At 37.7% G+C, this 25420-nt stretch overlaps 1 protein-coding gene across 1 annotated transcript in view; it reads left to right on the top strand.

Annotated features, from left to right (window-relative positions):
* The first annotated feature begins 1180 nt into the window (after positions 1-1180).
* The window catches only part of CBLB (Cbl proto-oncogene B), a 217454-nt gene continuing 193214 nt past the window's right edge, over positions 1181-25420 (top strand). Inside the window, exons 1-3 of the mRNA XM_080827029.1 lie at positions 1181-1288; positions 2702-2883; positions 16127-16377. Of these exons, the coding sequence (XP_080683155.1) occupies positions 2716-2883; positions 16127-16377 (419 nt within the window). The 5' untranslated portion in view covers positions 1181-1288; positions 2702-2715. The remainder of the gene's footprint in view (positions 1289-2701; positions 2884-16126; positions 16378-25420) is intronic.

Raw genomic sequence — 25420 nt, 5'->3', positions numbered from 1 at the left:
TGGAAAGAAAATTCCAAAGCATGACAGTCCAGAGCAATTGTTAGTAGCACCTGTGGTAGGATCGAAATTAAGCAGAAAGAAATAAAAGACATTTGTTTAACTTTTGATCATGTTGAAAGACGGGTCCCAGCACAGTAGATTTTTCCTTTTAAGATTAGCCAGATGTGGTTCTTGATAAGGGTATAGTGATGGAACCACAGAAGAGAGATCACAAATGTAAGAAGAGAATGGCAGATACCATAAGGTTGTTTTTAAGACGGAGAGAAATCTATATAAAGCTGACTCAAACAAACAAACAAAAAAAAATCAGTCATTTATGCAGAAACTTGCACTAAATTAAAAGGTGTGATGTATATATTAGCAATTTCTATAACCTGGTTCTTTTACTGCCCTGGCCTGTTTAGTAGAGACTGTTTGGTCAGCACTGTCAACTGTATGCTTTTTCATCAGCCTAATGTTTGATCTGCCCTCTCTAGAACTAACAGGAAAAGAGAGACACTCAGAAATTTAGGAAGTTTTGGTTGGCAGTCAGGTGTTAACCCTCATTTACTCTATGCGAGGTTTATATTTCATCTCAGAAACTAGCTGGGTGATTGTTGCTCTTTTTTTGACAGCCGGCAAGAAGCTCTGCCCTAGACCTGTTTGGCTGCTGTCCTGGGTAGAAGAGTTTGGCAGCCCTAGGGAGATGAAATTCTTCAGCTTCGGACCCGCCCAGAGTACACCCTCTCAGCCACTACTCTGTTGCTATGAAACAAAAGACTAGGAAGGTGAGCGAAGCAGGAAGTCCCGCCTTTGAGCCCCAGTTGGCTTTGGCTCGAGCTCCCAATGCTCACGCCCACCCGCCCACTCCTTATTGGTCAGTTCCTTAGTGCCTGGCATCCTTTCTTCCATCTCCTTTCCCTTTTCCACTTTCGTTCTTCGGAGAGTCCAGTGCCCCCATTTCCCTCCGAGTCTCTTTCTATTTGGGACGTGCCGCGAGCGGGCCTTCCTTTGGGGCCATTGTGTACTGTGGGAGACGTGGACTGGGGGGGTAGTGCGAGAAGGACGGCCGCCTCCCGCCCATTGGCGCCGCCCGCTGTCGGGCAGGGCAAGGGCGCGTGGGATTGGCCTAGCGGCGCGCGGCCCCGCCCCCCGGCTCCGCCCCGCTCCTGGGTCTCTATGTGTGTGTATCCTACGGGGTGGGGTATCCAGCGAGTGGTCTCCACCTCCAGCTAGTGCTGCTGCGGCGTCCCGCGGCCTCCCCGAGAATCGGGCGGGAGGGGAGAGCGGGTGTGGATTGGTCTTCACGGTAATTGTTGCGTCTCCCCGTCTCGGTGGCCTGCGCTCTGGGTTGCTCCTTCCTCGGGAACGTGCTTTTACGGCGATCACACACTCCCTACCCTGGCTACCCACGCACCCTGGGCTCGTGCGTGTAAAGTAGGACCCGCGCACACGCGTGTCTCTGGATAGCTACGGCGGGGAAAGGCCGGGAGGGAAGGGGGAGCCGGGGAGGCTTGCCGCTTCTTTCCGGCCAGGGGACCCTGGGGCAGCCAGCCGCGGGCCACGGAGGTGCGGGGGACAACGCTGGCTTCCAGCTGCTGTCGCCGCGGCCGGCACAGTTTGAAGAGGGGTATTTAAAGACCGGAACCCGGGCTGGGCCGGGAGAGGAGGGAGAGGGAGTGAAGGGAGCCGGGCGGCTGGGATTGCAGACATCCCGGGTGTGTGTGTGTGTGTGTGTTGGGGGGGTGGGGTGCGTCCTCCCGGGAGCCGAATGCGGGGCGTCCAAGCCCGACGGGTCTGCGGGCGCTGAGGTGCGAGGGGGTACTCTGGCCTTTCTGTGTCCACCTTCCTCCCCGAGCTGAGGTCCGAGAGTGGCAGGGGAGGGGCCTGAACGAGGAGGGGACACAGACGTCCCGAAACAAAGCTTTGGACCCCCACTCCCTTTGGGTGAGACGAGAGGAAAGGAGCAAAATAAGTGAACACTCTTCTCCCTTCTGTGCCCGCGCTTGTCAGTTTCTCACCCCTCTCTTTTTAGTGGGTTGTTTGTTGGTTTATTTGGCACTTAACTTGGGGCTAACTCCTTGGTTTTAAGAACTGTGTATTCGTGTGTCCATGTTCCCCTATCCGTACTTGTTGGTTTTAGCGGGGAAAATCCAAGTTCTAAGCCTTTGTTGACAACAGCTATGCCCCTTGCGCTCTTGTAGAATAATCTTTACATTTATATAACTCGGCGAAATCTAAGAGAGTGAAAGTGAGGTTTTCAAGTGAGGCTCTCAGAATGTTTTCTGGGAGCTTTAGTTCTAGTATACATTGAATTGAGATTAAGGCAGGGATGGGGAGAACATTGTGTTCTTATCTAGTTGGAGGAAACCTTTGTAAGTTTTGTTTTGGGTGGTTTTGTTGTTGTTGTTTTGGTGTTTTTTTTTTTTTTTTTTTGGTTATGAGATGGGTATTAATAAAGGCTTTGCCAGGTGAAATTCGAGAAGGATACATCTTTAACTCTTAGTGCTCCAAAAGCAAATCTAAGGTTACTGTTTGTTTTGCGTACAGATTGAGAGTGCAAATTCATAGCTATTGAGAAGTTGAACCTGGGACCCTGGATTTTGTTCTCACTGGTGGAGGATGTAGTGGGTACAAATTAACCTGTTCAGTTTTCTGCTGGGTAAACATTTTCATGACCAACTAACTTTTTTTTTTTTTTTCCTTACTCTGCCTTTCAAAGAAGTAAGGTTCCTGATGGCAAATTCTATGAATGGCAGAAACCCTGGTGGTCGAGGAGGAAACCCCCGAAAAGGACGGATTTTGGGTATTATTGATGCTATTCAAGATGCAGTTGGGCCTCCTAAGCAAGCAGCAGCAGATCGCAGGACTGTTGAGAAAACTTGGAAACTCATGGACAAAGTGGTAAGTTCTGTATGCTTGTGCCTTTTATTTGCCCTGGATATGGTTTCTTCTTCTATTGTTTTATTTGTACCATCAATTAATATTATTGTTACCATTAATTAATAATTATTGTTATGGCAACAGTCTTTTGATTTGGATTGACCATTTTTCCTGCATCTACTCTCTGTGTTTTAAAAAGTTGGATTCAGAGCAAAGACTTGTGTGTTTTGTTTTTTTTTTTAACCTTTTGTCCTACTCTTCAAGGTTCAAAGTTCCTCTATATGACTCAGATATGCAAAGTTTTTACTGTTGGCTGCTCTTTGTTAGTACATGGCCATAGAATAGTTTGGAAGTATTTGCTCTGTCTTAAGTGAAGTTGTGTTACTGTTAAATAACAAACGAGTGCAAACAAGTGTTTTAAGAAAACCCTCTGAGGGACCACTCATGACAACCACAGTGCATGACGCTGAGAGTATTTACTAGAGGAAGAACCAGATTAGTCCTTAAGTGGGGAAGCAGTGTTTGAGAGAGTTTCCATTTCCATCTGTGAGAATTAATCTTCATTAAGAAACTTTTTGTTGTTGTTAATGTAGAGTTACAGTTTCTTTCATCTATTCCATTTTGAAACAGGAAACCTTTTCGATTGCACATTGTTTATTGTGAAAGGAAAATTTATGATGGAGGTGGGGGGGCTGAGAGTATCAGAAACCTCTGTGGTTTCTGCATGTTGCTTTCAGATGAATAATAATTTTACAAGAAGAAGTCAAGCTGGATGTTAGTACCCTGAGAAGTCTAGGCAACCTGAATATTTTACTGGAGACTACTGAGAAACTAGCTGTCAGTGTCCTCTCTTACTAAGTAGGATTATGAAATAAATATGATTAAGAGGTGGCTTGCTGCTGTGCGGAATTAATAGTTCTTGTTTTTGAAGCAGTTAGTACTGTACCCTGTATATTGGTAAATGTTTGTAGCACCATCTGGTTTCATTTCATAGATATTTGGGGCTAATTATGAATTTAGTTGATGCAGGGCTCTTGATATTTTTGTGACTGCAGAAATGGAATTTTAAAAAAATATCCTCTGTAGGGATGTGCTAAAGCCTCCATGAAATCATATAGTAACAGTTGCCTTTACTTTGGCTTGTAACTGTGTATGAATATTTGCCACAAAAAGCCACTGTCAGTGTGGTATTAGTGGCACAGGAAGGTGATAAGATTTGCTTTATTTTCATTTATCCCTATGTGTAGTACAGATGGATAGATGAATGGTAGGCCTACCATTCTAGGTCCGGTGGTGCTAAATGCAGAGCTAGAAAATTTTACAAGATAAATACCCTTAGTTTTGGGCTTCATTGTGGCCTATTTAAGCTTCTGCCAGTTTTTTCAAATTGTGATATTAAAATGCTCCAGACAGAATGATGTCATAGTGTCAGAACATTGCAACTTGCTGGTTGAGGTCAGGTTTGGATTTTAGCATTGGATACTTAAGAATGAGGAGTATGCAGTGGGAAGAACTGCATATATTTAGCAGGCGCAAGTCACTGTCTTTGGTTTTCTAAAGAGAATGCGATTTAAGGTCACTTTCATTACCTAAATCATTAGTTGGGCATAAGAGAAGGAATTCTTGGTTTTTCCCTATACCTGTTATATGAGTGGGCAACACATGGGTCAGATTCTATCAAGGAGCTGCCCCTCCCTCCCCATCCCCTTCTGCAAGAGGACAGAATTTGTACATTTATGGTTTATGAGTGAATGTTAGCACAGCAAATAAAAAAGATTGGTATCAGGAAGAGGTGAGCTATAGTTAATATAAGAGTCATTGTTTTTCAAACATTAAAGAATATATGCATAATTTTGGTTTGTAACTGCTTGTTAACATAAGTTTTATCCACTTTTAATTATTTCGCCATGGGTTATGGTAAAATAGATGGTTTTTGATAGTTAAGCCTCTGCCATTGTTTATTTTACTAACTCTTTTGTGGGTTTGGGTTTAGCCTCTCTAATTGAAAAACTTGACTCATAAGGAAAACTATTAATGAAAGTCTCTACTTAGTGGAATGTGGGTAAGGGTGTTGGCAAAGGTGCATTGGAATGGCTTTTCTTATTTTGTCTTCATTATTTGTCAAGAATGAAAATAATTGTGTTCATTTATGAATGCATTCATGGGCTTTGTGGAGGGAAATCACATGAATTGCTATGAAAGACCTCAGCGTGTTCATCACTACTCTACCACACAGTAATAAAAAGGCATTGATAATTACTAACTGAAAATATATTTTATTAAATTGTGTAATACAGAAGTGTCCCTCACATGTGTTTACCTTTTTTTTTTTTCTTTGTCAGTGGTGAAGGAAGTGGTTCATCATCTCAACATTGTCCTGGTGATTACATCAGGATATTTATTATGAGTCCAAATGTTAATCTCTTGACATATCACCTAACTATTTTATAAACTAACAGCAATAGCCTGAGTTTAGCTTGCGAATAACAGAAAAGAGTAACTTTTAAGTCCTACTGGTAGTTACGTGATAGGCAGGGTTAGGTGTTTAGTTAGCATGTTTTTCTTTGGGAAGCCTCTTCAACAAGGACAGATATTAGAAGGATACATAAGAAATGAACTTTAAGTTCAGTATGTTGCAGCTACCTACTAAATCAAAGAACTTATTTTACAGTGGATATGATGCAGTCCCAGACTGTAGTAGAAATTCCCAGTAAGTGTGTAGTTTTACCATTCCCTGGCATCTAGAATTTAAAACAGTCAACTGAGACTCCGGTTCCAACTAATTGTTACGTTTTCAGAGGGCAGACTTCTGTATATGGTCACTGAGAGGAGGAGAGAGTCATTACTGACTTGTGTTTTTTTTTTTTTTTTTTTTTTTTTTTTTTTTTTTTTTGGTGAGATGTAAAGTATTCTGTAACCCAAAATCAGTTTACTGAGAAAAAGAATGGTAGCATATCCCAAAGTATCCCATTTAGACATATTTTCTGGCCTTGGCTCTATGTGTCAGTTTAAGTCAATAGCTAACCCCAAACTCTTCTGGTCCCTGGATATCTGATACAGTGACAGAGCTATTACTCATGAATATATATCCAGGTTCAGATGTACCTGAAATATGGAATCTATTCCAAAGCTATTACAGAGATGGGTTTCTTAAACACTTAACAATTATTTAGGGCCTACTATGCTCCTACTAAGTGCTTGTTACTAGGGATACAAAGCTAGATAAGATGTATAACTTGGCCTCTGACGTGTCAAGGAACTCAAACAGTGACATCACAGCCAGGCATATAAATGGTAATCTATTATTTATATTATATTATATTTATTAGGTAATTGCCATGTAGTATGGACAAGGCTGAAATAAAGACCTATGGGAAGTACAGTGGGGGCAAAGTGAAGAAGAACCTCCTTGTTTTTTGGCTGCTGTTCAGACAGTTGCCTGTCTGGATTCTGCTGGGCACTGCCCTTAGGAACAGCGTTATTGTACTCTTGTTGGAAATGCTGAGGTGAGGGTAAGGAAATGATTGCTAATCAGTATGGGAGAAATGATAATTTATTAATGTGAGGTTCCTGAGCCTGGTTTTCATAAGCGTCTTAGCCAGGTGATGGAAAGTGGAAGGAACAGTTTTCCATCTAATAGATACTAAATGTACTGAGCTTACATGGATGTTCAGGAAATTAGAAAATAATTAATTGATGCCGAAGAGCAAAGCAACTTGAGTACCTGCCTACGTTTTGTCTTGTTGTCCTTGTCATTTATTTGAAATTACATTATTGAAAGACTTTTAAAAGCATTTAAAAAGTGATGATGCCAAATAGCCTTTTCCTGCCTTCTACCCTCAGTACACTCCGTACATTTGTCAAGCTGGAGTGTAATTCATTCTCCATCTTTATACTTTCACTGCAACTATAATTTATTTTAAAGGTTGTCAATCAGAGATGCTTGAAATATATGCAGCTATTTTAACAAATAATAGTTGATATTCTTTTCTAAGATGAATTCCTTATACCTCTGAAAAATATTATATGTGGGATAAAGCATAGGTTTTGGATGCCTCTTGTTTATGTTTGTTGGGTTTGAGATATCACTGTCCTTGGGCCCTTGGAATAGGGAATATCATTTATTTGAATCATTCTTCATGTGTTTCCTTTTCTTCAGTGAAGTTCTTCCATGTTAGCAGAATCATGGGCACTTTTAGACTTGGGTAGATGATAACACATTAAGTGTCTGAACAGTTTTGCTTAATACTGAGATATTGAGCTTGTGCTTGGCTAAGTGGAGTGATCCCAAAGTTTGCTCCTTTCCCCTTTTAGGGAAAACTTGATAAAATAAAAGGTTAAAGGAATCCTACCACGTTTCCTTGGTTTATCCTTGTGACTTAGGACACGCATTTAACAGAAGCCTTGATCAGTTAGTCATCTTTTCAACTCTCATAAGATCTTTACCATTCAGATTTTAAATCAACTCTCCTTTTCTTCAAAGCTGCTTTATACGCTATCTATTGATTTCACCATTCATTTATCAAATTCCATCTATGGAAAGATAGAGATGTGTAAGCACCCATTCCATTCTATGTAGTAGAGTGTGTTCTGCATACTCTAGGATGCGATAAGGCTGTAATGGGGTATAAATAAAGTGCTGTGACGTAGGATATGGCTGGGGAGGATGTGCTTGTGGGGGCTGAGGGGTTGATCAGGAATGCAGCTGGTAGAGGTGTTATCCAGCTACTCTTTCAAGGATGTTTTGGATTCCAGTGAGGTGTAGGATACAACAGGCTGAAGGAATGTGGGTAGAGGGGGATTGTTGAGAAGGTAAGTTAGAGAAAGATGAAGAGGATTTCTACTCTTTCAAGGAGTTTGACTCTATTCGATAGAAGAGAAGTGTTATTATCTTTGAGCAGAGTGTGAAAAAGAGTCAGGGCTATGCTGTGGTTGATTATTCTCTTGACTCTACAAAGCATGGACTAAGAGAAAAGAAACTTTAAAGTAGGAGTAGTGATCAAGAAGAATTAAAACAGACTGGGCAAGAAATAATGAAGGGCTGAGCTAGAGAATTGAGAGTTGATTTAGCAAGCGTAGGTTCAAATGCGGGAGGCTTTTTTTTTTTTTTAAGATTTTGTTTATTTATTTGATGGAGAGAGACACAGTGAGAGAGAGAACACAAGCAGGAGGGGGAGTGGGAAAGGGAGAAGCAGGCTTCATGTGGGGCTTGATCCCAGGACCCCAGACTAGAGCAGAAGGCAGACGCTTAACAACCGAGGCATGAAGGCGCCCCATGGGGGGCATTTTGGAGGTAAAATTTACAGGTGCAGGTGACCCTTTAGAGATAGGGGATGAAAGAGACGGTGAAGTGAAAGTGACTCGAGGTTTTTAGCCTGAAGGCAGTGATGCTTTTAATGAGATAAGGAACATAGTAAGAAAAAGAGGAAGCTTGGGAGCTGGTGCATAAGTTTGTTTTGGGCCATGTTGAGTTTGACATGCCAGGGCGAAATCCGTTTTGAAATCAGAAAGTTGAATGTGCAGTTAAAGAGAGAAGTTGAAACTGAGGACATATGTTTGGTAGATATGCCCACAGAGGTAGTATTTCAAGCTGTAGACCAGTAAGAGATTTGCAATGTAGACTAGAAGATGAGAGTCAGAGAAAAAGTCAGAGATTGGCATTTTGTCTGTGTATGGGGTTGTAGTTATAATTAGATGGCAGTGAAGGAGAGAGAATCCTGCAAAAAATAGCGATGAGAAAGGTAGGAAAAGAATTAGGGCAGATTGATTTCTTGGGTAGAGACAGCTTCAATTAAGGAGATAGTTTCCAATTCTGAGAAAACCAAATTCAAGTCCAAGTGGAGAAAACCAAGCAGGATGAAAATTTAAGAAGCCACTGAATTTCATGAAGAGAGGCCAATCGTTGACCTTTCAGAATAGTTTCATTTACATGATGGGGGTAGATTAAAAAGAATGTGTGGGTAACTTAACAGTTGTTCTCTAAGTGACAACTGGTGAAAAGGAAGAAAGTTCTGAGAGGTAGCTTGAGGGTTTGAGCAGAGCATAACTTTGTGTGTGCGTGGTGCTATAGGAGAGATTCATAGGTTGAGGAGAGGTATGTAGATAGGGAGTGATTTAAAATGTAAAGGTAGAAGAAGTAGTTAATAAAGTGTCATCCTAGATTACAGTGTGGGAGGAAAAGGCTAAGAACAAGTAGAAGAGTAAACCTTGGTAGATAACTAATTGCTACTTGTGTAAGAGGGAAGTAAGAAAATCTACAGAGTTTTGAGAGAATTTGTAAGTTTATTTTGGGTTGTCAGGAAGTGATTTAAGGAATAACATTTGTAATGTTCAAACCACGTCTTAAAGTTGTATATTGTAGAATAAACAATACATTTTAATCAGTCTTCTAGCAGTTAAGTGGGCAAATAAGTAAAACATGGAGATGGGGGGCACCTGGGTGGCTCAGTGGTTTAAAGCCTCTGCCTTCAGCTCAGGTCATGATCCCAGGGTCCTGGGATCGGGCCCCGCATCGGGCTCCCTGCTCAGCACGGAGCCTGCTTCCCTTCTTCTCTCTCTCTGCCTACTTGTGATCTCTGTCTGTCAAATAAGTAAATAAAATCTTAAAAAAAACAAAACAAAACATGGAGATGGAAGTAAGTTCTTATCCTGTGTGTTAAGCTCATTTTAGAAACATGCTGTAGCTTAAATGATGTCAGGATACTATTTTTATCTCCTCTGCTTGGGCATATGGGGAAGCTGGTTTTTTGTTGTCATTGCTTTTGTTATTGTTTAGTATTTTTTAATTGCTGATATTTTCCTAGTAATGAAGGAAGCATTTTGAAAATAACTGACCAAATTTTTAGCACTTTAACATACAAATATTTAAATAATTGTTAAGCTCACTCATGCTATCTTCCAATAGCAATAACAAAAATAGTTATTAAACTAAATGTTCTGCCTGTTCAGATACTGCATCAGCTGAGTACTGCTGATGTATTAATTCCATATCAGGAGTACCAACCTGGACTTATTACCGTTTGCTGCTTTCCTGCACAAAACACTCCAGACTATTACAGAGCTGCAGGTAGTATGAAGAATTTCAGGAGCTGAAAGAACTCTAAGTGATCTGCAACAGAGCAGTCAGTGCCCTTGGTCTGATTCTCATATGTTGGCAAAATCTGCAGTTTACCATGATGTGGTATAATATAAAATACAGAAGGAAAAGATGTACTAAGAAGTACTGAGTACCAGCTGTGTGCTACGTACCGTGTAGATCACTTTACATTTCCTCTTCTGAGAATCATAACATCCTGAGTTTTCTGGAAGAAGAAACTGGCCCAGTGTTGGAAAACTAATAAATGGTACCACCAAATCCTAGGTTTGATTGATTCTAGCGTCTGTGTTCATAGTATGAAGATTCAAGCACATCATTCCATGGAATAATATGATTCTTCCTCTTTCCATGAGAAGGAAATCAAAAGGCTCTTTACCCCCTAATATTTGATATGATCAAATTCTTCTTGAAACTTTTGCACTCACTTAGACAGGTTTATTCACTATAGGTATGGTTTTCCTATTTGTAGTATTCTCTTCCGAGAAGTTCTTTGTTCCTTTCCTCCTTCTACACCTTCTTTCCACCATCAAGTATTTATTTTGCATCTACTGTATGCAAAATTCTACACTAGAGGAAGGAAACAGACAAGTAAGAAATATGTCTCCACTTTTAAGGAAGACCAGTTTTCATTTGGAAGGAAGATAGTGAACAAATGAACACACAATTGATATGAACACACAATTGAAAATTGATATTTTAATTACAGCTAGTCAGTTATTTAATGATGCTTATATTTAAAGAAAGCTTTTAAAGAAAGCTTCATTGAAAACCATAAATAATTTGGTAGTTGGCCCAAATCCTACCTTAATTAAGATACCAGATTCATGGGGCGCCTGGGTGGCTCAGTGGGTTAAAGCCGCTGCCTTCGGCTCAGGTCATGATCCCAAGGTCCTGGGATCGAGCCCCGTATCGGGCTCTCTGCTCAGCAGGGAGCCTGCTTCCTCCCTTCTCTCTCTGCCTGCCTCTCTGCCTACTTGTGATCTGTCTGTTAAATAAATAAAAAATCTTTAAAAAAAAAAAAAAAAAAAAAAAAAAAAGATACCAGATTCATAACCAATTTTATATGCTAACCTTGTTTTGCCCAATTAATATTTTATGTAGAAAGAATTTTATATTATTTTTATACTCTTTACATTTTATACTGTATACATGTATATACTTTTATGTACTTAAGATGATTTGCTAAATTAAGGTGGGAAGAATTCAAAGAACTCATGGATGCTTTTTATCATAATAATATCCTTTGTGTAATTGCAATAAAGAATCTCTTAAAACATTTACATGAAGAGAACAGACAAGGGATTCTTTCAAGTTTTTCATACTGTTGTTAAAAATGGGGTATTTCACTTCGTGGGTACATTGCTTGATTTAATATAACTGCACCGTCCATGAAGTGAGGTATGCTTTATAATGAAAGTCTGTTACAGTCTAGGCACAATTCCTTACTGTTGAAGTTTCCATTTGCTTCGGTAGAATTTCTTTCATACATTTCAGGGGCTGGGGTGAACCTAAGAAATATGTTAGCTGACCTAATACCTCTTTGTTAACTTTTGACTGGAAGTTTTAATTAAGGTGCAGTGGGGAAAATCTTTAAATACGGGAGTGTTCCAAGAATAATTAATGGCTTTGAAAATTGTTACAGCACTCACAAATCCTGTGTTTATATTTGTGCCTTTGCTTTGATATAGTCAAATATATATTTAATGTATGTGAATATATAGTATATATAGTATATGTATAGATTATGCACATATTTTTATGTGTGTGAAATTGTAAAAACATGTATAGAGATGCCCCTTTAAAGATCTCTAAATAAATTTAAACAAATACAACAGGCAATTGCATAGTGTTAAGGAGAGAGTGCCTGACTTTCAACTCTAGACAGTAGGGTTTTGAGCAGTAAACTCAGCCATGTTCCATGTCTGTGTTTTAGTATTGTTCCATCAAAAGGAGGGTATTGGTCATTGTGATTTCCAAGGTTCTCTTTAGCTCTAAAATCCTTTGTCTCAATGACTATAATGGAATTTGTAGCCTAATTCAGTACTAAGTGTTTTGCCTTTTAGTTCAAGAGTGAAGAGTAACACTGCTAATGAACCAATCCTTTTATGCACTAGTTGATGCCCTAAAAAGTTCGTTATTGTATAATATGACTGGAGATTTGTTCTTTTTAAAGCTTTTCTGTGTTAGGAACTGCTTGCATTCTAGGGAACAACTTAGATATTTCTAGAAGACATCTAAGTCATTTGAATCTGAACTCGAACCTTGTGGTGAGCTTGATTTTTCTCCTTAACATACTGTTTTTAGAAAAGCAATTTTTCTTTCTCTGGCTTTCGCAGTTCCTTGCACATAGCAGGCAGTCAATAAATATTTATTGAATTGAATTTGACCTGCTTAGAAGTCAGTCCTGGTATAGAGTTACTCGTTTTTGGCAGGAGCTATCATAAATCAGAGAGTTTAATACTAATCCAACTGATGAACTCTACACTCAGCAGCATATCATAGTTCAGCTTGTATGTTACACTCTCCCAAAGGCAGATTTAGAAAACTGTGTGGCCTAGAGGAGCCCTGATGAATGGAATCTAGCTCATTTTAAATCTGCCTGTGCCACTCACCTGCAGGCTCCCTAAGCCTTCACCTCTTAGAATGACTGCATTGACTCCTTTCTTTCTGCTCTACTTTCTGGTGCCTCACAAGCCTTTGCCTACCCTTTTGCCTGGAATATTCCTTTTGCAAATGTAGGTATGCCTTTCTTGATACTCACGACAAGTTATGAGTGAGCTGCTGCTTTTCTCCTCCAGCACGTTGTACTCTCCTCCATTAAAGCCCTTAACGTGTCCTGTAATTCTTTTTTAAGCCATCTGTCTTTTTCACTGGAAAACTCCTTGAGGACAGGTCTGTGATTTATTTCATTCTGAATTCCCTCGGGCCTGAAACAATGCCTGACACATAAACGTTTATAGAATGAACAAATGGGTCCTGAAGTTCATGGAAATTTGCAAATGGTGTAAAAATAAAAATGTAAATGAGGTTAGCCAGGAATCATTAATTATATACCTAATTCTAATTAAGTTGCGATATAGTTAGAAAGAAGATCAGCCTGAGATTCAGAAGATGCAGGCTCTTGTGTTAGATTAATGATTTTTTAATAGTCCCTTAATCTTTGTAGTTCTTCGTTTCTTTATCTGGAAATGAATGAATTGGACAGGATCTTTCCAAAGATCCCTTAGAGCAAGAATTACATTGCTCCTAAGTTAATTATAGAGAACTAGGCCTCTTCTGCCAGACTCCTTGAGGCAGGAAGTATGTTCTAGTCATCTATAATTTCCTGGCAGTAAGCTTAGTACCTGGTATATAGTAGTTATGCAAACAATTATACCAAATAAAGCAATAAATGCCCAGATAGAATCACAATTTAAATAAAGCAAATGAGAAAAATGTAACGTAGAGAATAGTAAATTAAAAATCTGTAACACTTAAAATAATCTGTTAAAGAACATTTACTTGGAATGTCTGAAGAAAATACCTGAGAGACTATTTTTATCAGTTAAATGTTCACCAGTAGACGAAATTAATTTGAAATTGCCTAGTCTCCTAACTCCAAGTTAATAATTTATCAATCTGTGACATGCTGTACCAAGTTTTATGTTGCTGAGATTAAACTGTGCCTGCTGTAGGATGTGGCTGGCGATATTTTTGAAATTTGTATATACTTGTGATACTATCTTATAGTTTTAAGAATTGAAAAACTCTATCTTGTTTGGATTTGTCAAATCATTGACATATTTGAGACTTCATCAGTCTTTAGGGCAGAATGAGCTTCTCTGATTATATCAAAGTCCCAAAAGTAGAAAGAAGGTAAAAAGCTTTATTAACCCCTTTAACTATACTTTTCTTATGATTTGGTGTTACTTAATTAATTATATGGCATCTTCCCTATTAAATACTTGTATATTTAATCTTTGCTTGTGCCTTTGCATTATTGATTTGAACACTAGTATATTCAATCATGAAAATAAGGCAGTAATATAATAATATGATTTATGTGTGTATATGTGTGTGTGTGTGTGTGTGTGTGCACGTGCGCACGCATGTGTGTATGTACTGAAGTATTCTGGAGAATAAACTAAGCCATCCATTTGTCACATTTGTACTATATTCTAGATACTTCTACATTGTATACAATAGCAAGGTGGAAGATACAATGCCCTCTGTTAACCTGTGAAATGGTTGTCTTAACTTAAGGGCTGTTGCTTGATAGTTTGAGTCAGATTTTTTCCCCACACACAAAAAAAAATCATAAGGTTATTTCTTAAAGCAAGTGTGTTAGTAAGTGTGAATACTTTTTTCATTTGTTGTTTCCTGGATTTCTTGTGTTTGTGGTTTTTGAAATTATTACTGTTCAACTGTTTTCTATTTGGCCCAGGCCCTTCTGTGAGCACTCAGGGGTGAATCCATGTTTTGTTGAACTTGAAATTTGGAGGGGTCCTTTTAAAGAAAAATAATACAAAAGTACAAATACAAAATTGGATATGAAGGTGAATTTTTTAGACTGATAAATAAGATACAAGTTATAAATCTTTAAACATTGATAAATCCACAAACATCAGAGAAATGATCTTGACTCTGTACACTTTATACTTTGATTCTCTTCCATTGCCCTGTATGTTTCCAGTCCTGGGTACCTCTGGACACATGTAAATGACCAAATCTGACTTGGATCTTCCTGCTCCTATGCTGTATGCTGCTCCATGGGCCTTGAAGTCTTCCCGAATCCATTCTCTTACTGCGTTTGCTGGCAACAATTTAGCTAGCTCCAGAAGTGATGGGCATCTCACATACCTTCTACCAAAGCCACACTCAGTGTATTATTTCCAACTCAAATTCCCATCAGCCAGATTTGAAAAACACCCACAGCAGGAGGTTAAGTGTGATGAAAGGGAAGTCCTACTGGAAAAAGTCAGAAACCTCAACCAATTGTGTTTAGAATATCTTGCTCTTGAAAGTGTTACAAAGGATACATGATGAAGGCCTCAGAAGAGGACTAGCTCTTAGAGGGACTGTCAAGCCTGTGCTTCACGGGCTTCTCAGGAAAGCTGCCTTTATGCATGAGCGTGCACCCTTACACTCTGGACGCTCCTGTGCAGTATCTATCTAATGGTTTCATTTAAAAATTGTGTGATTGGGTGGTTCCCTAAACCCTGGTTGGAGGGGTAGGAACAAGATGGGTTAACTTACTTTTTGCAGAAGTTACTCTTAGTTATGCAGGCAGCCCTACATGCCCCAGTGGTTGGGTGGCACCTGATGGAATGACTGAACCGTTAGGTACCACATGTTTATAGGCACGAGATATAATGTGGGGAGGTGGAAGAGACTTGTTTGGGCCTGACACCCATTTACTACTTAATAACTCAGTTATTAAAATTGCACCTCTTTGTTTTATTCTCCTCAGGGTTCAGGAACAAAGTACCAAAACATTAATTACAATCTATGAAAGAAGGTTAGCTGGGAGTTCAGTGTAGTAAGATAATATCTAAATGTGAGACATTGGTTGCCAGCAGAAGAGGCCGATTTCCTAATTTTTACTTAAAAAAAAAGAGACTATTAGTGTACAACACTTAGCACGCTGGAGTTCTGTGAGGCCACGAACAACAGGATATTGTAGGAGAGAGAATGAAAACTTTAGAGGGGGAAAGTAAAGGTGTGTCACGGAAAAAAATGAATAGGAGGAGAAGAAAATTGGGATTTAGTTGTAATATTTACCAATTGTTTGTAGATTGGAGATAGTAGTTTTATTTTTTTTTTTTTTTTTTTAAAGGATTTTCTTTTTTTTTTTTTTTTTTTTTTTTTTTTTTTTTATATTTTATTTAATTGACGAGAGAAATCACAACTAGGCAGAGAGGCAGGCAGAGAGAGAGGAGGAAGCAGGCTCCCCGCGGAGCAGAGAGCCCGATGCGGGGCTCGATCCCAGGACCCTGAGATCATGACCTGAGCCGAAGGCAGAGGCTTTAACCCACTGAGCCACCCAGGCGCCCCTGGAGATAGTAGTTTTAAATGAAAATTTATATTGTGGAAAATGAAGAAATAGTAGTTTGATATATTTCTTAACTTTTCTGTGAAAGAAATTATCGTGGTTCCCAAGAAAATGTTTTATTTTTGTCTCTTTTTTAGGTCAGACTGTGCCAAAATCCCAAGCTTCAGTTGAAAAATAGCCCACCATACATACTTGACATTTTACCTGATACATATCAGCATTTGCGACTTATATTGAGTAAATATGATGACAACCAGAAACTTGCCCAACTCAGTGAGAATGAATATTTTAAAATCTACATCGACAGTCTGATGAAAAAGTCAAAGCGGGCAATAAGACTCTTTAAAGAAGGCAAGGAGCGGATGTATGAAGAACAGTCACAGGACAGGTAAGAATGTTTCAGCTTTTATTGTTTTTTATGGTAAGCTCATAATTTCCATGGCTTTTGGCTTCACAGCAGAAATGTCACCATATCTTTGTTTCAGAAGAAATACTGCATTTGTATATTTGCATTTCACGTTACTTAAACCTTGTAGTTTTACTTAATTTTTTTTGTGATAATAGCTACTTCATGAGACCCTGGTTTTTCTTAAATTTTCATTTTTAGAGTGGTTTTAGGTTTTAGGTTTACAGAAAACTTACTCCAAAGTACAAAGTTCCCATCTACCACCCTGTTATTAGTATCTTGCATGGTGTGATACATTGATAAACCAATATTGGTATGGTATTATTAACTAAAGGTCAGAGTTTATATTAAAAAGCATTCACTCTTTCTGTGGGTTTTAACAAAATATATGATGTCATGTATCTACCATTACAGTATCATATAGAATAATTTCACTGCCCTAGAAATACCCTGTGCTCTTGCCTGTTCGTTGCCCCTCTCTCTACTCCCCTACCCCCATCCCACAACTTCTTTTTTTTTTTTTTTTTATTCTTATTTATTTGACAGACAGATCACAAGTAGGCAGAGAGGCAGGCAGAGAGAGAAGGGAGGAAGCAGGAAGCAGGCTCCCTGCTGAGCAGAGAGCCCGATGCGGGGCTCGATCCCAGGATGCTGGGATCATGATCTGAGCTGAAGGCAGCGGCTTTAACCCACTGAGCCACCCAGGCGCCCCCATCCCACAACTTCTAAATCCCTGGCAACCACTTATCTTTTTACTCTCTTTATAGTTTTTCCTTTTTTAGAGTATCATACAGTTGAAGTCATATAATATGTAACTTTTTCAGACTGGCTTCTTTCCCTTAACAGTATGTGTTTAAGGTTCCCCCTTGTCTTTTTGTAGCTTGATACCTCATTTCTTTTTATCACTGAATAATACTCCATTGCATGGAGGTACCGCGGTTTGTTGATCCATTTGTCTGTTGAACAATATCATGGTTGCTTCCAATTTTTGACAGTTATATATAAAGCTGTTATAAATATTCATATGCAGGTTTTTATGTGCACATAAGCTCTCAGTTCATTTGAGTAACTACCTAGGAGCATGACTGCCAGGTCTTATGGTAAACGCACGTTTTAGCTTTGTAAGAAACTCCCTACTGTTTTCCAAACTGGCTATAATGTTTTTGCATTCTCACCAGCGATGAATGAGAATTCCTGTTGCTCTCCATGCACCAGTGTTTGGTATTGGTGGGACTGTCTTTAAGATGCAGTCTTGACTGGATATGTGCATGTCATAGATGTGGGTGGGAGATGACACTTGATTCTCATGGTTTGACTATTAAGTGAGAAACTAAACAGGGATGGCAAAGACTGGAGGGCTATCAACTGAATCTTCACTTTCCAGCCAGGATTCCAGACTTAGAGACTCCCCTTTAAAGTCTGTTGTCTGGCTATTTCAATGTTACATCTCATGACCTATCCTAAATCAAATGAAGAAAAGTAGTTTTCCATTTCTGGGATATTTTAAGTTTATCTAGAATATTCACTGATAGTGATAATATATTTAGATTTCTACATTTGAAAACAAATATTAATTAAAATTCATAATATCTTAATATAGGTTAGCTGGATTTTAGTTTAAGACACTTAATCTTTCCGGATTTTAGTTTCTTTACATATAGGATAACCTCCAAGAAACTGCTAATCTTTCTTTCAGGTCGGAAAAGCTAGCCTCATGTAGTCTGATAAAACATGGGGTTGTATAATAGCAAATTCAGTTATCTAGGTGCATAGACTCTGAACTAGTCTGTAAATAACAGCCAAACAAATACCCAGAGTGAGTAAAATCATAAAAATCAAACATAGAAAAACCCTTTGCCAAGATGTAAAATGGTATAAATGTTTGCTTATTTATAATTTGTTCTCTAAATTAGTGATGAATGCTATAATCATAAATGTCTACCCAATTATAACTATAGGCTCCTCATTTAATATACTTGGATCACAGTGTACACATCTTGAAGGTGGTGAATCTTTCAGTTGCCTTTTAGTTTTAAAGTTCTTAGATTCTCCAGGCCTGCCAAGAGGAATGTGAATCACCACATGGTATGAGAAGCAAAGTAGAGAAATATCATAGTGATTATTTCTTCTTACAGTTCTTTCAAGAATGACCCAGGTTATGGGGAGGCCAGCTGTTTATGTTTGAAACTATATTTTTACTTTGTAGTTCTACCAGTGATTTAATAAAATCAAGTTGTTTTATGACTGTACTTATACTTCTTATTCAGATTTAGTAGCCCTGAAATTCTTCATGAGCCAGCAAAAAAAATCCATTTAATTTCACTTATTAGGACATCAGGTTAGTGAGAAGGCATTTAGTTTCTCAGTCCAGGAATTTGATCGGATACAGTATTTTCATTGGATGTAGTCATATATAATATGATAAGCTTTTGCCCCACTTTAATGACTTCTTTAGAAACCTAAAACATTTTCTAACCCAGTTGATGTAATTACCATTTATATATTTTGATATTTTTGGCTTTTTATGTGGGAGCATATCATGAGGGAATCTCTATAAATGTTGGTTGCTTGTGGTAGATTCCCACAGATGATGATAGATTGCATAATGCTGATCGATCACGTTGAGTTGACTCTATAAATTCTGTGTTTTACATGTCCAAGTAAATTTTGTCACTCTCCTAAATTCAACTGTAAGACAAAGTTTATTAGTTTCTGTGCTGCTATAGCATATTCCTAAATGAATTTTACCATCATCTATGTTCATTTTCTTTCTTTTTTTTTTTTAAAGATTATTTATTTATTTGACAGAGAGAGAAATCACAAGTAGGCAGAAGTAGGCAGAGAGGCAGGCAGATAGAGAGGGAGAAGCAGGCTCCCTGCCGAGCAGAGAGCCTGATGTGGGGCTTGATCCCAGGATCCTGGGATCATGACCTGAGCCGAAGGCGGAGGCTTAACCCACTGAGCCACCCAGGCGCCCCTATGTTCATTTTCTGATAGTGTTCTGTGACTAGCTGTTTTTATGTGGAACTTACTTTTGATACATGTTTAATCAGAATTCATAATAATGGACCATTCTTGCTACGCCATAACAAGGACATAGATTTTGATTTATGTTTCTTTTGGTGGTAATATGTTTTTACACATTCACTTTTAGGATTTTAAATGCAAGCTGAGGCTAAAGTGTGCCATTGTACATGAAACTCTGGGACCTTTTGCTCTATAGAAAATAAAAGAAACTTCTTAGAATATTCTTATGGTGGGCAACAGTATTCTGTTTGGTAGAATGAGCCTTATAGAACATGGATGATGCACTGATTGCTGGGAATATTATAAGGTTTTTGCATGGGGTGCCAGAGAAGCTCAATCTACTGAGCCACCCAGGTGTCCCTATAGCCTGAATTTTTAAAGCGATTTCACAGAAATATGACAAATATCATAAATAGAAGAATAAATGAAAAAAATATAGCAATGGCATGCAATGTATTTTTTGTGTATAGGTGGGAGGTAGAAATATACATGGATTTATTTGCTGGTGAAATAGTTATCATGGGCATTGTGAAAACTTCCTTGAAAACGGGTGGAATGATGATTTCTGGTGAGAGGCATGCTGCATGCCTTGCTGGACTTTAACAGTGAACCTTTTCTTTAGTATCACTTCTCCCAAGTTTTTTTTTTTTTTTTTTTTTTTCCTTCTCTTCTCCCTCCTACAAACAATTGAACCTCACACTGAGTTAGTACGTCTCCAGCTGAATGCCTAAACCATTCTGAGCTGCTCTTTTTGGGAAGAGTAATTCAGCGATTTCTGGCACACAGAAAGTTTTCGTGTGTATGTATGGGGTTGAGCCTGGGGGTCACGTAGAGTAGGGAGAATTTGTAGTTTCAAGCACAGAAGAGAGGTGAAACTTTCTATCATCTGGCTTAAATTTTTAGTGGCAAGAGTCAAAACGAGTGTGAAGGTAGTTATTGCTAACAAATGTAGAATTGACAGGAGGGGGCCTTTCTTTAGAGATTCGGTTTCATCAGTTGGCCGTTTCAATAGTGAAATTTACTCCTTCATATAAAAAGTTATGCGATAATCACCTGCTCGGCAGGGCCAGGTTTGGGACGCTGTTTTAGAACACCCAGAGGGGATGGCCTGAGGATACTCAGATTTTCCATTTTTCAGAGCTGCTTCAGTGAACCAGAGTGCAACAACCCATTTTCCCCTCCCACACTCTGGTTTACAACCACTGAAACAAAACCAAAAGTCAACTGAGGTGGAAAAATAGCTCTGGGTTTGATGGCCTATCTGTGAAGAAAATAAAGGCTTTAAAAAAAAAATTCATGCCCCAAAAGTAATACATAGATGCTGTTGTGTTATTGATATCATTTCAAAGCCGCTGGACCATTCCTTATGCACATGAATTGTAGAAAATCGTAGTGTGCATAGCTTGTATAATAATATGCATTCCAAGTAAGAATTTTTTTAAAGTATTTCAACATAGAAAAATTAGTCCTGGAAGATGCTAGTCTTTATTTAAAATCATTCAGGAGTATCAGGCAAAAATTTTTTTCTCCACTCACCGTTTGATTGAACAAAGAAGAATGTATTACCTGCTATATTAATAAAGTGCTTTCCCCCTAAAGGACTACAAATCACTGTGCTCACTGTTTATACCTGTGCTATAATTTATGAGAACCTTTGGAACTGATATTTTAAAGATACATGGTTAAGTTAAAAAGTTGAATCAGAAAGTGTCAGCAACAACAATAACAGGAGCAACAAAAACACAAAACTGCAAACAAGCCTACTTAGCTTTCTTCATACCCCGCATGCCAACATGGCTTTGGCCAAATAATAATATATCAGTTTAGATGTTTAAGGTGTATAAATGCAAATTCAGTTGATTGCATTGGTCATGGAAGTAGTCATGAAATGCCTTCTGGGTTTTCAGTTTAATCGTAAAGAGATCTACCTGTATGCACAATTTGGGCTTCACGTAATAGTTTTCATTATTACTAGAATTCTCAGGTTAATGGCCTTGTTTAAAATGCCACATTAAGTTCTACATTTTCTCATCGGCAGCTCTGTACGTTGTGAGAAGGAGATAAGGAAAGAAGTAACTTTGAATGGTCTGATGCCATTTCTGCTCTAAGTGTTCTTTGTAGCCTTGGTTGGTTTCTTGACTCCAATCTATGTTTTTTCAGTCTTTAAATTATTTTCTGGATGGCCACAGTATTTTTTGGTTCAGACATTTCAACATCACCAACAAAGATGCAGTTTGTTTCAAACTAAAGGCTACTGTTGCTATATCAGTCTATTAAATAATTTTTCAAATCCAGTAGTTTCTAGTAAAAATGCTGTTTTTGTAATTATAATAATCGTTTTCAGGATGTCTTCCTTTATAAATATTTTCTACAGTATATTTCACATATTTTATGAAATATCTATTGTTTATGCATGAGAAGGAATGGTTTATACTCTTTCAAGAAAAATCTGACATTAAAAAAAATTAACCTAGTCTTTCTATTTCTCTCTCCTTTTTTTTTTTTTTTTGTTATCAGTGGTGGAAATTATAGTGCTTTTGCATTTCATGAGGACAAGGGACAAGATGCAAGTAGGAAAATATGATTTCTAAACACATCAAAATAGGTTACTGCTTTTTTTGAACACAAGTACTTTAGTATAAACATTCAATTGACATTTAATTTTTCAACATTTGCATACTAAGAATTTTTTTCTTTTTGATGGAAGGTGAGAGGAACTGAAAGATTAATTTTTGATATTTTAAAATAATATGTAACTTGGATTGAGAGGACAAATAGTAGTCAACCCTTTGAGTAGCAGTGTCTGCCAGGTAGGAGATGGAATTTTTTTTAGAAAACTTGAACATCTTCCTGAGATTGACTTATCATAAATGACTAGAAAGTTTATTTAGTCTTGATAAGAATGCTTTCATTCATATTTTTAAGCATCTGAGAGATATGAATATACTTTTCTAAAGTTTGGAAATGAAGGGGCTTATTTCTTAACACACTTGTGAAATGAGAGACCACAAGAAAGTTATTTAGACAAATGTTTTCAGAGTTAAACAAGGGGAGTCTGTTAGAGTGGGCAGGTGAGAGCTTGAAGAATCTTTGGCTGTTAAGGACTTTACGACTTACTACATCTATGCTGCTTTTGCTAAGTAGATACAAAGTAATTTTCTTACTGGTTTTCATGTGAGTGAAAAGTGAAAGGGGTTTTGCCAACAATTTCTTCTTTGGAGTACATTTTTAAAATCCAAAGAAGTTATAAATATAATTTAAAACTAAATCCATTGTTTTTTAATTTTAAATAAAATGTTTACATTTAATTCATTCTATTTTATATATTTTTTCCCTGTCCTATGTTAATATCAAGCAGCCTCTAAATAACTCCTGATTTATTAGCCTTTACAAATTTTATTGCAATTTATTTAAGTTCCTTCCAAATCAAATGATATATTATACACATACATTTTGATTTTATAATTGGAGAATTTTTCCTCCCTCCAGTTTAGAGTTTATTAAATGTTTACAAATTCCCGAGAGCAATAAGTATTGTATTATAAGACAGCAAGCCAGCTCACAGGACTCAAGTGAACTTGGCTTTACGGTTGAATACCTTTTATGTTTTTCCGTCTTAAGGCAGCTTATTAAAATTGATGATTTCCTTTCAGTAAATATCTGGTGACATTCAAATTTGGTAATTAAAATCCAGAAGCACTCAAGAAAGAATGCCTGTTTTTAGTTTCATAATAACAATACTCCCAACAAAGAAGGTTGATGAATGGTGTCTTTCAAGCAGCAGATTTGTTATTTAGTTAAAGACAGCTCCTTTGGCAGTTTCTTAAAAAACTAAATTGAAGTCTGTTTATAAAACAGACAAGCTGCAGTAATAATCATATAGCCTGAGGAATGCTTGGAAATCTAGCCCAAGAAGCGCCTTTTTTTTTTTTTTTTTCCCAGTAATTTAACAAAGTGGAGTTTCTAGGAATCCAAACAGATTAGCATCCAGCACTAATTGGGTAGGTCATAAAATAGTACTCATGTCTGACTATTTTGAAATAAAGTGCTTCAGAAATATTCAGTTTTCTAAATCCATTTTTAATATTAATCTTTTGTCTCATTAAGCTGACTGTTAGAACATGAGTTCTTGTTTGAATTTGCATTTATACATCAATTGTTTATAGATGTGCTGATTATAGCAGGATACACCTATGGGGAAATTACAAGAAGTACTCAGCGATTCAGATAATAGAGTCGAGGCTGCTTGGTTTGGTGTGACTGTTGAAGAAAAGATATATAGATTTATTACTGAACTGTGAACATGTGATCATGTAATCCTATGTAATCAAACATAGGTGAGTATATTAATTTCCTAGGCTTGCCATAAAAAAATATTACAAGCTGAGTGGCTAGAATAACAGTTTATGGTATTGAAGTTGATTCCTTCACACTAATGGAGCTCAGAAGTCTGAAATCAAGGTGTCAGCATGGCTGTACTCCTTTCAGCTCTAGGGCAGAAGTTTCTAGGACCCTTTCAGTTTCATCAGCTCCAGGCTTTCCTTGCCTTCTAGCAGCACAACTTTAATTTCTGCCTCAGTCCACACAGGGTGTTCTCATCCCTCTGTATGTGTCCCCATTTCCATCTTCTTACAAGGACGCCAGTCAGACTGGATCAGGGCGCAGCCTGATGACCCCATCTTAACTTTATTACATCTATAAAGATCCTGTTTCCAAATAAGTTCACATTTAATGTAGACTCGAGGCTAAGATTTGTTTTTTAGAGAGAGAGATAGGGTGGAGGAGCAGGGCATGTAGGGGCAGAGGGTGGGGAGAGGGAATCTCAAGCCCAGCCTTGGGCTTCATCTCATGATGCTGAGATCATAACTGAGACAAAATCAGGAGTCAAGCACTCAACGGACTGAGCCACCCAGGTGCCCCAAGATTTCAGTATATGTTTTTAAGGGACACAAATCAATCCTTAACAGTCACCAAATAGATGGTAGTATAAATTTTATACTCAGGAGAAGAAAATGGAAACTCATTAGAGTATATGTCATGAGAAATATGGAAGATTTTTCCCTATTGAAGATAATGCTAAATAAAACTACTTAAAACATTTTTTTGAAAGACCTGTAGGTCGAATAGTTTTTGTAGTTTTTTTCAGATTTATAATAAAAAGCATGGTGAATTAATTTCTTGATTAATTTTTATGCATCTATTAGAAACATGGTGTGACTTACACTTTCATCAGTATTTTTATATGTATTGACATAAATGAATTTATAATTACCTTATTACAACAAACGTTCTTACTGATTTTAATGTTATCTGTCTCTCTTTAGAAATTATTGCTATAAATTTGTATATTTAATTAAAGGTTATAATATTAATAGCCCTGATTATCACTTGATTAGGAATCCCTGTTTTATTCTTTTATTTTGTGATAAAAACTCTGGAGGATTAATTAAAATAGTTGATTATGACTTACATCATCATTAAATCTGTTTACAAAGTTTTCTGTATTGCAAATTAAAAAAAAAAGGTGTGCGGTGTGCTCTATGTTGGCATAGAGAGGGCTACACTTCACATCCACTTTGTGTCTTTAATATTAAGATATAGAGTTTTGTAAGCATGGATTTCAAATTAAGATTTTGGGGAATCAATTCAAGGATCTTAGTTTAAACAAGAATAATTGTTTCTATAAGTGGCATGCTGAATAGCTTAGACCAGGGGTCAGCAAACTATAAAACTACATAGTAAATATTTTAGATTTTGCCACGTGATCTCTGGCAACTACTCAGCTGTGCCTTTATAGTAGGAAAGCAGACATAGACCATATGTAAATAAATTGGTATGGCTATGTTCTAATAAAACTTTATTTATAAAAGCATGTGGTAGACTAAATTGGCTGTGGGCTATAGTTTGCCAGTTCTTGGCCCAAAGTATTAAACTCATTTTTGGACAGTAAAATTTTGAAAATGTTTTTTCAACATAACGAAATATGTAAGTTGTATGG

This window comes from Martes martes (genome assembly GCF_963455335.1).
Source record: "Martes martes genome assembly, chromosome: 1".
Taxonomy (NCBI): Eukaryota; Metazoa; Chordata; class Mammalia; order Carnivora; family Mustelidae; genus Martes; species Martes martes.
Note: the sequence above shows the minus strand (reverse complement) of the source record. Positions and strands in the feature narration are given on the sequence as shown.